The 16,364-nt window shown below is 41.7% G+C and overlaps 1 protein-coding gene across 4 annotated transcripts in view; it reads left to right on the forward strand.

Moving 5' to 3' along the window:
- The window catches only part of rtkna (rhotekin a), a 38,680-nt gene that overhangs the window by 14,666 nt on the left and 7,650 nt on the right, over positions 1-16,364 (forward strand). Inside the window, exon 1 of one of the 4 annotated variants that reach the window (XM_072434180.1) lies at positions 6,772-6,901. The exons of the other annotated variants lie outside the window; for them this stretch is intronic. Coding sequence (XP_072290281.1) covers positions 6,872-6,901 — 30 coding nt within the window. The 5' untranslated portion in view covers positions 6,772-6,871. Of the gene's footprint in view, positions 1-6,771; positions 6,902-16,364 lie in introns of those variants that run through there. 4 annotated transcript variants of the gene reach the window in all.

The raw sequence follows: 16,364 nt of genomic DNA on the forward strand, positions 1-16,364 counted from the left end.
TCCACATTTTTGTCATTGTTTGGGTTTGTCCTGGTTTAGAATTAAAGCAATAGTATTGTCCTGTTTAAGACCCTGTTTAGCCCTAGTTTAGCTCTAGAATAGTCCTGTTTTAGATCTGCTGGTGCTTGGAAGGCAGATACATTTCTTAGTTGGTACATGGCATGAAAAGTTTGAGAACCACTGTTTTAGAGGGATCGGAAACAGGAAGTAGTCGTGGGTGATGGTCATTTCCCACCGGGAGAGACAAAATTATGTCACTGAACCCACTGCCACTAATAAACAGAGCATTTCCTGTTGCAAGTGAAGCTCATTCCTGTCCCATAGCTCTGGTATTGGGCCATTCCCTTTATTGTCCCCTTTTGTCCCTACTTGGACATTTGGCCCAATCTATTTGTAGCCACAAATTCAGCCATGAATACTCTAACCGACATTATCAAAGATTTTCTGGCCCATTATAAGTCTGACTTTCACTAATGGAGCGTAATCTTAATTCATCTTGTGATTTCTTCTCCCCAAATGAATGTAACACAGTGAGTCTTACTCATCAGGGCGTCAAGTTGAGACCCCCTGGACACTGTGTGACCTCTCACACGCTCCCAACCCCTAAACTTAGCTGTAGCCATGCCTGGGATTGTTGGCCACATTCTCGACACTGCAGGGCCTGAAAGTACCTGGCAAGAACTCCTCCTTTACGTCAGAACACATTTATTTGTTCCTGCATTAGTTGATATTATGTTGATTATATAAGTTTGATACATTGGATTGGACAGAGGATGATATTTGCATTGCTTTGTTTACCCATCTGGAAATGGGAACAATATTTCCATTTAATATGAATGAATAACACAGGAATATTTGCTCCATTGTGATAATACACATACATGATGATATATATATAATGTATATAATGATGTATAATATATTAATGATTTTTTTAACTTGTCGGTGTAATCCCTCATTCGTCCCAGAGTGATCCATTGTAGTAGTTGAACATTTTCTACAGAAACACACATTTTACAGGCCAACTTATGAAACTATGATTTACAAATAATAAGCTAAAGTGTATTATTTGAAGAGGACATATGCTTTTCAAAGTATTTAGTATTAAACTAAAATGTGAGTAGAAGATTATTTTATATTTGATAAACCACAGCAATATTGATATAAAACTGTTTCATAATAGAAACGGGTCCAATGACTTCCTCATCATGGTGGCATTTCGATAACAAACAGTAGATTTTCATTGATGTGCTTTTATTGTTGAGAAATGGTTATGTGACATTTTTAACCTAACGCATGATCCAGAGTGTGATTTTTTTTTGAAAAATAGTGTCTGGAAAGCAGGACAATGCAGGATTACTCAAACATGCACAGATTATCGAAGCACAACTTGGGTTTGCACATTTAATGTTTCCGTGTACATTAAGTGTGTATTATTTCTGCTTCTGAAGATATTATCAACGAATTAGAAGTTGTGTTGGTTCAGCTGTGAGATGGCTCAGTTACACCAGTTCTCCTTTGCTCAGTGTGGAAGGCGTGCTAAAGCTAACGGCACATGCTGTTTTGATACACAAGAAACATTCCTGTTCAGCGGCGCTCTGGATGGTACAGGCTGCTCCACACTGCGCTACCTTCTGCATGTGTGCTCCGAGTGTGAGAGTAAATATTTGATCAGGTTTACTGCAATACTGTAAGCCCTGGAATTACATAGAGCTTAGTTATACAAGGAAGATTGCTTGCATTTTTTGCTGCATTTTGCATTATAATCATCAAGTAACCATTGTATAATCTAATCTGTCATCAATGCATTCGATCAACACCAGAATCATTAGCGACATTTTGGAAATAATTACTTTGGTTTCACATTCCATGTTCTTGGTATTGTGTATCAGAAAGCAGAGGCTACAATTAATTTTTTTGTCTTTTTCTAGACTTATATGCCAACGCCTGAATTAGAATGATGGCTTTGTTCCCACCTCTGACACGTTTCATTTCTAATATCCACGCATCTCTCTAAGCCCAATCCTGCTGAGTGCTGACATCTAACCACTTGGTTTCATAACTCGTACGACTGCTCCCTGGATTTGACCAGAGTCTTGTTATACCCCCTGTAAGTCCAAGTCTCCACCCAGCTTGAGCCAATGTAACAGTTACGAGCAGCGCCACTGGACTGAATGGGCTCACTGTTTGAACAGGAACAAGTTGGATGCTGTGGCTTGAGCCAGTTTCCTTTGAAAAACAGCATTCATGAGCCAGGAGCAAGGCTGAAATACCTGACAGGGCAGAGGGCTGTTGTTGGCACACCTCGACTTGCCACCATGCACCAACTGGATCTCTAAATTCCCAATTCGTTCAACTTAAACATATTGCGCTTGTGCTCTTGTTTTATTCAACTAAAACAAAGAAAAGGGTATTATTTATTATTTTGTTTTCCCGTTGATCTAAATCTGCAGTTTATTTGTAGGTAACCTGAGTTTCCAAGTTTGTATGGAATTTGTTTGTATCCTGTGGTGACAAAGAGATTCCAAAGTATTGTCGATTTTGGTCTAACTTCTGTTTTCCGTCAGATTTGTGGATGTTAGTGTGTATATGAATGACTAAATACAACGAGATCCTTTAACACTGACTGTGTGACGGGTGCAAAAATGTTTTGGACGGAGTTGAGCGCATGGAATTATTTAGTTTCTTAACTGATTGCCACCTCTATCTCTTCAATTGTCTTTACCTCATCGTCTCACACAGCTGTCTAAAGCCTGTACTACGTCTCGTCACATACACGATGTTGATGTTTTATGCAACCTTTCGTCATTGCTTCCTGGCTTGTTAAAATGTAGGTATTTTTCTGTTGTTGAGGGAAGTCTGTAGGCTCAGGGTCCCAGGGGAATTCCAGGTTTGGGGGGCGGGTCAGCAGCAGGAGCCAGAGCCAACGCTGGAGGTAGATCACGTAGGGGCCAGCGCGGTACTCTAAAGAGGCTGTTGTTTTTACATGAGGTGCTGAGAGGCATGACAGAGCAGTTTAAGACCCCTAAACGACTCCCTCGTACACAAAAACAGCCTGTGTCTTTACAGGGTGAGATCAGTGGAACAACTCTCCACATGCTGATGTCACCCAGGGGTCAAAAGCTCACTCATTATTTCCCGTTGTATGGAATTGTATGTGCCAAACGTTCTACAAAGTGGGACAGATGTTGATCACTTTTTGGACTAATGATTTACCAACCAAGTAAAAAAAAGGAGATCATCTGATGTCAGTTATTCTAAATAGTTAGGGAACTTTGTGAACTTTTGTTTAGTTCACAGAAGAATTAAGACCATATTAACAGAGATTTCTGTTTGGTGGGGATCTATGTTAAAATTAATGGAAATTACTTAATTAGATAAGAGAGGAACAAATAAAACTAATAAGCCTAAAGGGCATACGACCTCAGACTGCACCCTCATGTCTTAGGCCATTTGAAAAGCTTTGACAATCCCTTTCTTTAGGTTTTTAGGTTGATTAGCGCTCAGACCTGACAGGTGTCCATACAGGATGTCAGTGGGTGTTTCCAATCTCAGCATTAGCAGAAGTCAAATAGGTTAATCCTTCTTATCTTTGCATGTGAAGAGTCTGAGGCTGGAGTGGAGGTTTGTCTGCCCATTCAGCTCTTCCTGACACACAGTCATTGGTCAGTGGGTCAGTGTCACATGGGTTATGCAACTGCTCATGCTGGCTCACAAATGGGGACTATTTTAAGAACTGATCTTGTAGTTGCAGTTGGCTAGTACAGCTGTTGGGAGGTTTTATTAATAGTACTGTGTACAAATTGGTTATGAGTGTGTATGAATATGTCTATACTCTCATGATCTGATGGACAGTTCCAATGGTAGAAGGTGTTGGCCCCCTTGTATCATTGGAACTGTTTACTCATGATATGACTCATGAATCAAAGTTACAAATTTAAGACAAGTCCTGCTAAAAACAATATTTGCTAAACTTGCTAACCCTACTTTATGGATGCTTAAACTTTTTTACATATTAAATGTATTATTTTGCTGCACATCAAGGTGTGGCTTGTGGCCCTGTGGTTGAGAATACCTGGTTTAAATGTGTGGAAAATATGTAGTTTCAAAAGAATCCTGTTTGAACAGATACTGTAAATCACAAAACAGTTGCACCAAGTAATTTTGTATTACCAGATGGTGACAAAACCGACAAATGCTTCCTGAACACGTCTCGACAGGCCCTTCAGGTTCACAAAGACATGTCACGGTGCAAAGTCTTTTAAAGGCAGTTGGGATGTAGTTCTTCAACGTGAACATTAGGAGGCATGTGATCACACTACTTACCAGTAAAATGATCAGGTTACCATTTTATTTCCACAATCTGGTCTTATAGAAGGGATATAATGTAAAGATAATTTCACAATGGCCAGACGTATGAGTAACTGGAACAGAGCGAAAGAGGCAAGGAAAATTAGGGTATCTTTCCCCCCTCTTTTTATTCATATTACTTCTTATTTGCATTCTGATAATGACGATATTATGTCAGTCTAACAGAAATATTCTAAAACGTGTCTTATTGGAGGTTCAAGTATCCAACATAAATCTGAAATTACCCACTTTTGTACGGAAATATCACTTTATAAGCGAAATATCACTTTATACCCTTATTTGGTTTAGGGGTTTTCCATTTTTTGCAATATTTTGAGACAGTATCTTATACCTTTTTTAAGATGTATATATATTTATATATCTTCCAACCAACTTTCAAGATAACTTTGGTCGTTTATTATAACATTATTCCCATATTTTGGTTATAACCAGCTCCTGACAGCACGCTCTGGCTCACCCCCTGGGATGGCTTGTTGCCGATGAAAGCTAATCTGATTAAGTGGATATTTACAGCTCTAAATCCTGAGGTATCAAGGCTCATCTTGTTTTGTTGCACATGTCTACACACTCCGATTAGCAGAGAGAAAGACATGAATGAAACAATGTGGCTGAACTTTAGCTCTGTGGCTGTGCCCTTTTCCTGGAGTGTGTGTGGCTTATTAAGCTGCTGTTTACATGATGTATTATTGGACCAATGAGTTGGACTTTTAGATGAGGCTGCCCACAGAGTGACTCTCTCCTCCTCCATCTTCATCCTCCCACATGTCATCTGCTGCATCTCTGGACTCACTTCACAGATCACCCACAAACACAGCTAAACAAACAGCCAAACTGCAGCCAAATAAAGTGTTGCTTTAGCTGTTTTTGTATTATTCTCACCAAATCTATTTACTTAGAATCAGTATCATGTATGTATCGAGACTTATTTCTCAGCTAACTCGCACTGTATTCTTTGCCACTCTTCTTTGTTAACTCGAGCGTGGAGCTTTTCTTTTCCACCTTCCCACAAATCACTCTCATACATCACTGGCTGACAAGGCGATGCGCTCCGATGCACAACAACTTACCAACATACCAATAGGGAACGCCAACAGGTCAGGTTTAATTTCAGATGTGTTATATAACAGTTACACACATGCAATAGTTTTGAACATTGAATAATATTGCTATATTTCTTCAGCAAAACTATAACAATTTTGCATACCTATTAAGTATAACCTTTATCATTGTATTTTATCATTTATTATTTTATTGTATTTTTTTTTCTTCCATTCCCGATATGAGAGGAGTTTTGTTAATAACAGTTTTTGTTTTGTTTATAAGAGTTCTTCTATTAAAGAGTATTATCTTATCTTATCTAACTAATTAACTTTTTGAAGAAATAGCAGTATTCAGAGTAGGTTTCTGACTTCATTCTTTCATATTTGACTTATTTTATGACATTGCTTTTTATTACTTCATTCAGCAAATGACTTCCTGGCATTTGTTGGCGCACTGTGCTGCTTCCACTGACCTTGGGATGCCCCCACGGGGAGCCTCCCCGCTGCTGGCCACTGCTGAGAACCGCTGTCCCAAATGACCGTGTCGGCTTCGCTCTGCTTTGCCTCACGCGCCGTTACGCACAGATTAACGCACGCACGCACACACAAGACGCACGCACGCACAAGACGCACGCACACACAGGACGCACGCACACACAGGACGCACGCACAAGACGCACGCACACACAGGACGCACGCACACACAGGACGCACGCACGCACAAGACGCACGCACACACAGGACGCACGCACACACAGGACGCACGCACAAGACGCACGCACGCACAAGACGCACGCACGCACAAGACGCACGCACACACAGGACGCACGCACACACAGGACGCACGCACGCACAAGACGCACGCACACACAGGACGCACGCACACACAGGACGCACGCACAAGACGCACGCACGCACAAGACGCACGCACGCACAAGACGCACGCGCACACACAGGACGCACGCACACACAGGACGCACGCACAAGACGCACGCACGCACAAGACGCACGCACGCCTTATGTATGCGTGTCTCGCCTTCTCTGGAGCAGGGCTGCGGCATCAGTCGGTCAGCTCTTAATCTCTGCTCGTGTGCGCGAGCGTGTGCTGCTCTTGTGCGTGTGCGGGAGCGTGTGCGTGTGCTGCTCTTGTGCGGGAGCGTGTGCGTGTACTGCTCGTGTGCGGAAGCGTGTGCGTGTGCGGGAGCGTGGACCGCAGCCGCGCAGCCACTCGACGTCGACGCCGGGATAACGAGTATAACGGGACACACGACAACTGCGTCCCGCGCCGGAGCGAGGCGCACAGTTGACTTGTGGGCTCACTAACCTCCTGCTGCTTCGGGAGTTGGACGTATTTGGCCATGTGAAACCCTCGCAAGTTAATATCTTTGCCCTGTGACGCATCCAAGGAGCCGCGGCGCTGCGTAAACCGTCCGGACCGCAGGGCGCGGGACGTTTTACGCATGGAAATAATGAGCTCCCTTAGTCAAATGGTAAGCGCGACGCGTTATCGACATGTTTGTTTTAATGTGGCGCTAAAGTGTTTACCACCAACTAGTTTGTCTGTGTAAATGTGTTGTGTTCAAACACGTGGCATCGGATGGCAACATTGTGAGACACTGAGACTGCGATGTGACTCTTCAGGGGGAAACCTCTGCGCTAAACGGTCCTTTTAATAGTCTGACCCTTCTGCTTAGTAATTAGCGAATGCATAATTAGTTGGTGGAGATTGAGAGTCCAGATAGAACTCTATGACTCTTGGAGGGTAACTCATTTAGCTGTGGCATTACTGTGATTAACCTAAAATGTACCTGTATGTCCACATTATAGAATTTTACTGGAATATCCTGGCATTTTTTGCTTTGGTTTGGTAGTTGATAAATATGAGTTTTGACAGACTTCAATTCTATGTGAGCTGCTTTAAAACAAAACAAAAGCTACTTCCTTGAGCTATAAGATGGTAATAACCCCCAGTCAGCTTTAAAGGTCAGCTAAAACACAAAAATACTGCTGAACAATATCCAAACGTATATAGAATGATGTGATCCTGGAAGTATTTGGCATTTGTCTCAACGAGTCCACTCCAAAGGCAGCGTACTGTGTCTTCTGTGATCATTGCAACTGAAAAGGTCACTTAGTCTTGTGTGAGGTTTTTTACAGTGAAACATACAGACTTGCACTGGGGGTTTGTAGCCAGCTCACATCCTGCAGTCCTGTATTTCGCTTAGCTTCTACGCCATAGGTTAAAAGAAAATAAATCTGCTTCCTGTGTGTCTTCCTAAGCCACAAAATGCTCTGGGCCTTGTCTTTAAATCAATAACCACTTACTAGAGAGTCTTCTAAGCCTCAGTATACAACTAGCTCTCTGCATCCACCTCTTCCTTACGGCCGTCTTCATTCACCTTCTCTAGTCCATCATCGCAGCAGGTCACGGTGTTTTCTATGCTGATCTTGTCCAGTCTTTTCCTCTAGATATATCGTCCTTTACTCTAGGTAAATGACACAGGCCGTTGTCCCTGCGGTGGGCGGCAGCTGCAAAGGGGACAAGTGGCCCCGGGTTTGTGTGTGCGTGCTGTGCTCACAAGTTTAACATGGTGTGAAAAATAAGATGTTTGAAAGTTAACTGCTGCTGGGCCACAATATCTCTTCATGGCCGACTCTAGACAGTCTAATGCGCTGGGTGCAGGCATAAGAAGAATTCTGTGGATAAAACACATTAAAGTCTGTTGAAAACCACCATCCACATTAATCTATTACTTGTGTTTTTAGATTTGTAATGATGAATGACTAGAAGAAAATTGAGTAAGGTCTGCTCATTATATTCCAGTCATAAGACACTGCTGCATTTACGTTTTTCAGACTAAAATGGACTATAGGGAAATGAAATGGTAATGCAGAAATTGTATGCGTGTGTCTGAGCCAGTTTATAATACTAATGCATGATGGAGTGTGCAAAGATATAGGTGAGAACACGGGTGGTAAACGGTGACGTGTTTGCGGCGTTAAAGAGATGACACAGAAGCATGGTGTGACGAGGGTTTTGTTGGATGGCTTTGTAAGGAAGAAGTTGAGCACATAGACGGACTGGTGATCACAAGCGTCTAATACTAGCCCTGGGTAACAGTCAGAGCCAGTTCAGACGCATGTCATGTCTATCTGATCTGAACTGTCTGCCATGTAGTGCTTTTCGACACATATTCTTTTTAACTGCATATTATGAACAATCTGTTTTAATTTAGATTGTATGTAAATTGACCTGTATAACACTTCTTTCTTCTGCACAGTAGTAAATATAGTGACGATCTTGACCTTATAACAAGGAAGCAATTAGTTTCTTTTGGGGTTTGGGCCCCTGCTTCATCTCCTGCTCTGTCTTGTGGCATGTTACTCTCGGACAGTAAAAGCACCAAACCCCACCGGACCCTGGTCTCTGCTAGAACAGTTGAGGCCTATAAAGTAATGGACAATCCATCTATGCTTGCCCTCAGTCCTGCTCCCATGGCCATCTTTTATTAAAACCTAGCATGACTGTGTAGAATTGATAACAAAGATGGAGCTTCAGCCGTTCATATTGTAATGTGGTGGTGGTGGTGGTCACATGCCTTTTGGTTTTGAGGAAACAGAAGCTCAGACATTTGGTGAAATGAGTAGAAGCGATTTTACTACTGCTGCCTGCTGTTGGGGCTTGACACACACACTCCGAAGTGTTTATATGTAGCTTGAACGCTCTGCCGCTTTCATAAATAAACTACACACTTAAACCATGTGACCCTTGTTCCATTTTTATCTAACTGTGGAAAAACTTGTCCAACATGCTTCAGGACATTGATATACAACAGAGAGTGGGGTCACATTTATGAAAACACATTTGTCTCTAAAAGAATGTAAATCTCAATGGATTTACTGAGTAACTGTGTAAAATCATATTACTATTCCACAATAAATTATGTATGTTATGTTTTAGTCATACAGTGAGGTCTTATGGGTAATAATGGTAATCAGGAAATCTTTGATCTGAAAGTACAAACTGGCATTGAGGAATAATTTTACATTTATTTTATATGTAAAAGAACAATGATATTAAATTAATCATTCATTTTTTGGTTCCTTATTTATTTATCTTCTTGCTGTTTTAATGGAAATGCCTTATCCCATTTTGTACTCTCCTCAAGAGGCAGGATTATGGGTAATTTCAGTGACACACAGCTTTATTTATGTTCTGCTCTTGAATCCTCATGAATATTATAATGGATCTGATTCACTTTGGGCTTTCCTGACCGGCAGTAATTGTTCTTAGACCCACTCTGAGATTAGCAGCTTAAGTGTGCTTACTCACTAATGGACAAAAGCCATACTGTTTGAAAGTCCACAACATGGAATTATAAAATCCTAGGACATTGTGTTGTTGTTCTGTTCACTCATAAAAATGCTCAAGGATCAGCCTATTAAACCGATCGCATTGACTAGTTCTGCTGGTTCGCGTTTCTAATAAGATAAACAAATGTAAAAAGTATAAAAGCAAAACATAAATCATAAAAGCCACAATGACTGCAGTGAATAGTGATTGACACAGGCACATTTAAATATTCTAAATGTATCTTTCTAATGTACCGTTTTGATGAACATTCTGAAATATGTCTGTACAAGATTGTGGTGTAGACTTGAGACTATTAAACTGGGAATTTCGAGTATTTTAGTTAAGATCAACAAAAATCCACCAAAGGAAGAATTTACAGATGTGCTTGGAAATTTGACTCTGCCTTCTAGGTTTGAGTCCTAGCGAGAATCCCTCTTTTGGGAACTATGGTATGTGGGTTTTAATACTTGCTGTACACAAAGTAACTCTGAACAAATGGGCTACATAAAACATGATCATAAATTACATACCGCATTATACATCCAAATGTAACGAGTCATATCAGTTGAAGTATAGGCATTTTAATTGACACCTCCTTTTTTCAGTTGAAGAGAATCTGTTCTTCATGCCTGAAACATTATGAATTCCCTGCTTATTGGGATAAGTCATTCCTATACTGCTTCCACATGTTTACTCAAGGCATCAGGGAAAGTAACAGATCAGTCAATGACATGAGGAGTAGCAAAAATAAATGTATAGTTGTTGTTTCACTTTTCTTCCTTGGCTCCTTCTCGCGTGCCATGTGTGGAAACTGATGCTTAGGATTTGGTACAGTAATAAACTAGCTTGCAGCTCCATATAGTATTTTCCTCACCAGGCAACAGTAAACAACAGTGTGGCTCTTACAGTTTTTGCTCCGTGGCTGTGTTCGTTATCGACCACACACAGAAACGTTCGAAACACTCAAGGTGGGTTCTTGTTTGTGCTCCTGCCGTGTTCTGATATGATAATGCAGAGAAGCGCTGCTGTATACGGCTGAGTCTGCACACTCTCCTGTTTTATTCTGGCTCTATAAATCATATGGTGATCACTTCTTGGCACACGTTATAAGCCTCCTGTGCTGTTAGCTTTCAACGCAATTTATTTTATAGTATCAACACTACTATGGTTTTCTTTAAGCACAGAAAGAACTGTGAAATTGTGCTCATTCACTAAAATAATGTAACATATTTATGGCTTTCTTTAACCTTCCAGCTGCATTGGGATACACTGTCTTTGTGTGTCAGTAGCCAGCTGCTGCAAAGTCATTTGAACAAATGCACTGCACATAACTGCACTAACTGAGCCAGAGCTGTGTCGGCAGATAATTGATTATAGAGGCAGTGATCAAATCTAGATGTCATCAGCACCTTTTTACCACGCTTATAGATCAAGATGGTTCCAAACATATTCAGTAAAAAGGTTAAATTGAGTATATTTACGTCATCTCTATGAATAATGAAGCCTGCGTAAGTTCACCTGGAAGACCTAACCTAAATCTGCGTCGGCCACCATGGAAGGACCCCTCTCCCCAGCTCCATCATCACACTCAAGCGGCGTCCGCCTGTCCGTCTGTGAGAGTCAGATCCCTCACTTCACCATGGACTCTTCCAGGTTTCTGCGCTTATCCCAAAGAGGTTATGCAGTTTTTCCCGGCCAAGAAGGATTGGTAAAAGGACAGGGGACGTCCGCGTCATGGCCCCTACACCTGCTCCTCATCCCCAATCAACGCTCTCAGTCACTCCTCCCCGCTCCAATCAACGCACAGGCGGCAGCATTTAAGCGCTCAGGTTGATGGCTCAGTCGCTTCAAACCGTATCTGCGACCCACCACCTCCCCTGCTCCTCCTCTGCATCTATTATTCTCTCCACATCTACCACCACCAGTCTCCAGGCTCCGGGGGGAAGGTATCTAATTCAATCAAATCATGGAGTGTCCATGATCGCTACGCCTTCCACCGGGGTCTGAGCGCCAAATAAACTTTGCAATAAAGTTCGCTAAAACATCTTTTCTGCTTTTGTGTCTGAGTCTCTCCAGGGTGAAATAACATATTTAAATATGCAAATGAAACTCCACCTGCTTCAAATGTTCTGTTTCCACTTTAGTTCTTCCTCCAACCAGAAGTGTGAGGGTCTGGCAAGTGTTTCTGAGAAGGCAGTTGTTGGGTAGTTGTATTTCCATCTCCCAGCGTGTTCATTTGGGTGTTCAGCAGAAGGAAAACAAGATTTAAAATTCTTTCAGTTGCTTACATATTTGTAAAGGTTGCTGCAGAAACAAACATGTATAAAAGCACAAACACTACAGACAGAACATAATGTAATGGGTGAAGTGCAAACATTTGATAAAAACATAATTTGTGTATGTGTTTTTATCTGTTTTCCAGGTTGTGATAATGTTATGCCTAATCCTAATCCCTGTATTGGTTGTGTTGGTATTATAAGAGTATGTTGAGTAGATTAACAATGTTGAATAGTACATTTCTATGTGGACCAATCAGTTTATCTCCATGCACTTAAATTTAGGGACCACATAAGAGTTAGTGGATATTCAGGTATTATTTAGTGTTTATAAAGCACTTATTAATGCATGCTAAGATAATGGTTAAGATAATGTCCAATACAGACAGAATATATGATACAGAAAGAATAAAACATCAAATATGTACTTAACACTAACAAGCATTTAAATAACTCTTTAGTGTGTGCTGCTATAGTTAGCCAAATATATCTGGTCCCTAAACTAAAGTGTTACCCATAAAACTTTCTCTTTTGGTCCCTTTCTTCTGGAGTTGAACACAGAGTGAAAGAAGAGTAAGAGGGTGGAGAGGAAGGCGAGGCACATAGTTGCGGCCGCCTAATTGAAAGGCAACAGTTTGGTCAGCGAAGTCCCAGTGCAATTTATGAGAGTAACCATTTGTGACAGTTGTGCATGTGTCTTCAGCTTCAGCCTGTGTGTGTGTGTGTGTGGGGGGGGGGGTGTAAACTCACTTTCCTGTTGCTACGCAAGCGCCTCTTTATTTGGTTATAAATGGGACGATTGGGGCTGGGCACTAAGGTGATGAAAATCGAATCGTGATGATCTCAGTCCTGTGACGATATACTCCTTTGGTAATATTGTGAGTCAGTAATTTCCTCTTAAATAAAGCTTTATGCACGACATTTTCCCACCCACATCTCCCATTGGTCAGCCTCAGCAATACCATGAGTAGAGGGTTTAACTGCATCAAGTGTGACCTAAAGCAGGTAACTTTAGTTACCTGCTTTAGATACTTTAAGTTTACATGAATCTTGATCAAATTTAAATTGTGATTTGGCTCCAAGAAATTTGAATGTTAATTTTTTGGAGCTCGAGCTATTAAAAATGAATAAACAAAACAAAACAAAGCAAAATTTAACCTCGGCTGGATACCAGATTAAGTATTTCTCAAAATGAATAGTGAATACTGCTAAAAAATGTCTACTCCTCTTTTCAGTTTCTTAAACAAATGAGATGTATTGTACAGTTGTGGTCATGTTCGTAATGGCCCCTGAGGGTAAAACAAAGCCACGACGAGCCGTCTGTTCTGGTAAAGTGAAGTCAAAGGTTAGGAGGTAGCGTTGTGAACAGGAAAGCCTACTCATGCACAACAACGCTTCGTAAACAAACCATTAAGCAGGATCTGCGCTGGTGTCAAGCACTGGACCAGTGTGTGAATGTGCTTGATGTGTGTGAATGTGCTTGATGTGTGTGAATGTGCTCGATGTGTGTGAATGTGTTCGATGTGTGTGAATGTGCTCGATGTGTGTGAATATGTTCGATGTGTGTGAATGTGCTCGATGTGTGTGAATGTGCTCGATGTGTGTGAATGTGCTCGATGTGTGTGAATGTGTTCGATGTGTGTGAATGTGCTCGATGTGTGTGAATGTGCTCGATGTGTGTGAATGTGCTCGATGTGTGTGAATGTGCTCGATGTGTGTGAATGTGCTCGATGTGTGTGAATGTGCTCGATGTGTGTGAATGTGCTCTGTGTGTGAATGTGTTCGATGTGTGTGAATGTGTTCGATGTGTGTGAATGTGCTCGATGTGTGTGAATGTGCTCGATGTGTATGAATGTGTTCGATGTGTGTGAATGTGCTCGATGTGTGTGAATGTGCTCGATGTGTGTGAATGTGCTCGATGTGTGTGAATGTGTTCGATGTGTGTGAATGTGTTCGATGTGTGTGAATGTGCTCGATGTGTGTGAATGTGCTCGATGTGTGTGAATGTGCTCGATGTGTGTGAATGTGCTCGATGTGTGTGAATGTGTTCGATGTGTGTGAATGTGCTCGATGTGTGTGAATGTGCTCGATGTGTGTGAATGTGTTCGATGTGTGTGAATGTGTTCGATGTGTGTGAATGTGCTCGATGTGTGTGAATGTGTTCGATGTGTGTGAATGTGTTCGATGTGTGTGAATGTGTTCGATGTGTGTGAATGTGCTCGATGTGTGTGAATGTGCTCGATGTGTGTGAATGTGCTCGATGTGTGTGAATGTGCTCGATGTGTGTGAATGTGCTCGATGTGTATGAATGTGCTCGATGTGTGTGAATGTGCTCGATGTGTGTGAATGTGCTCGATGTGTGTGAATGTGCTCGATGTGTGTGAATGTGCTCGATGTGTGTGAATGTGTTCGATGTGTGTGAATGTGCTCGATGTGTGTGAATGTGCTCGATGTGTGTGAATGTGCTCGATGTGTGTGAATGTGCTCGATGTGTGTGAATGTGCTCGATGTGTGTGAATGTGTTCGATGTGTGTGAATGTGCTCGATGTGTGTGAATGTGCTCGATGTGTGTGAATGTGCTCGATGTGTGTGAATGTGCTCGATGTGTGTGAATGTGCTCGATGTGTGTGAATGTGCTCGATGTGTGTGAATGTGCTCGATGTGTGTGAATGTGCTCGATGTGTGTGAATGTGCTCGATGTGTGTGAATGTGCTCGATGTGTGTGAATGTGCTCGATGTGTGTGAATGTGCTCGATGTGTGTGAATGTGCTCGATGTGTGTGAATGTGCTCGATGTGTGTGAATGTGTTCGATGTGTGTGAATGTGTTCGATGTGTGTGAATGTGCTCGATGTGTGTGAATGTGTTCGATGTGTGTGAATGTGCTCGATGTGTGTGAATGTGCTCGATGTGTGTGAATGTGTTCGATGTGTGTGAATGTGCTCGATGTGTGTGAATGTGTTCGATGTGTGTGAATGTGTTCGATGTGTGTGAATGTGCTCGATGTGTGTGAATGTGTTCGATGTGTGTGAATGTGCTCGATGTGTGTGAATGTGCTCGATGTGTGTGAATGTGTTCGATGTGTGTGAATGTGCTCGATGTGTGTGAATGTGCTCGATGTGTGTGAATGTGCTCGATGTGTGTGAATGTGCTCGATGTGTGTGAATGTGCTCGATGTGTGTGAATGTGCTCGATGTGTGTGAATGTGCTCGATGTGTGTGAATGTGCTCGATGTGTGTGAATGTGCTCGATGTGTGTGAATGTGCTCGATGTGTGTGAATGTGTTCGATGTGTGTGAATGTGCTCGATGTGTGTGAATGTGCTCGATGTGTGTGAATGTGCTCGATGTGTGTGAATGTGCTCGATGTGTGTGAATGTGCTCGATGTGTGTGAGGATCTGTCTCACTCCAGCCCGGTGGAGGCAGGAGACATGGGAAGTGGCCATCTGCTGTCGCTCTGGCGCCTCGTGCAAGCTTACAGGGGTGTTAGATCGGTTTAATTAGGTGTGATACAATACTTGCATCGACAAAGTGTAATATAAGTCATTAACATGCAGTAAATATTTTTTTTAACTCTAGAGGTGTAATGCTAGATTTTTGTGCTATGTGATTTAGATGTTTAAATTACAGAGTGAAGACTTATTTTGTTCTTTGCAGAGGATAGTCTATATCAAATAGTTGCAGCTTTTATTAATTATTTAGCAATTTTTGCAACCATAACAAAAATCAAATGATTGGTGTAATCCCGGGGTGTCCAAACTATGGCCCGGGGGCCTAATGCAGCCCTTAGACCATTTTTGTTGGCCCTCAAGCTTCCTGCAAAATTTTAACTTCTGCTCTCAAACCTTTTGATGTTATACAGACCTATAATTAAGGTTCCAAGCCTCATCAAAAGTGTGGTGGCTCATCAGAACTACACCAAATACAAAATGTTGAAGGATTCTTATGTTCTAAAAACAAATATTACAAATTAAAACAAATTAAAAACATTTGAACGATTTACTTCATTGTCACATTGCCTGTGGCCCTCCGCTTTGTGTACGTTTCAAAATGTGTGTAATGCCTCATTTATTCATCAAATGACTGACTGAGAATTTTGGAGCCACTTTATTAACCTGTTTTTTGGTTTTGTTATTTTTCCACAAAACGGTGCTACCTCTGTATCCAGGCAAGTCAGTGATCACGTTTCATACCCACAATGCATTGCATTTCGGGCAAACACTGACCTTTCCTTCACCCTTTATCTTCCCACACACTTTGGAATAATTTCAAGATTTCAACAGATGGTGCTCTGAATGGATGCCACTGAACATTTAAATGTTACTT

Source organism: Eucyclogobius newberryi, unplaced genomic scaffold (assembly GCF_026437365.1).
Source record: "Eucyclogobius newberryi isolate DKJ021-1_F unplaced genomic scaffold, fEucNew1.0.hap1 SCAF_6, whole genome shotgun sequence".
In the NCBI taxonomy this organism is placed as follows: Eukaryota; Metazoa; Chordata; class Actinopteri; order Gobiiformes; family Gobiidae; genus Eucyclogobius; species Eucyclogobius newberryi.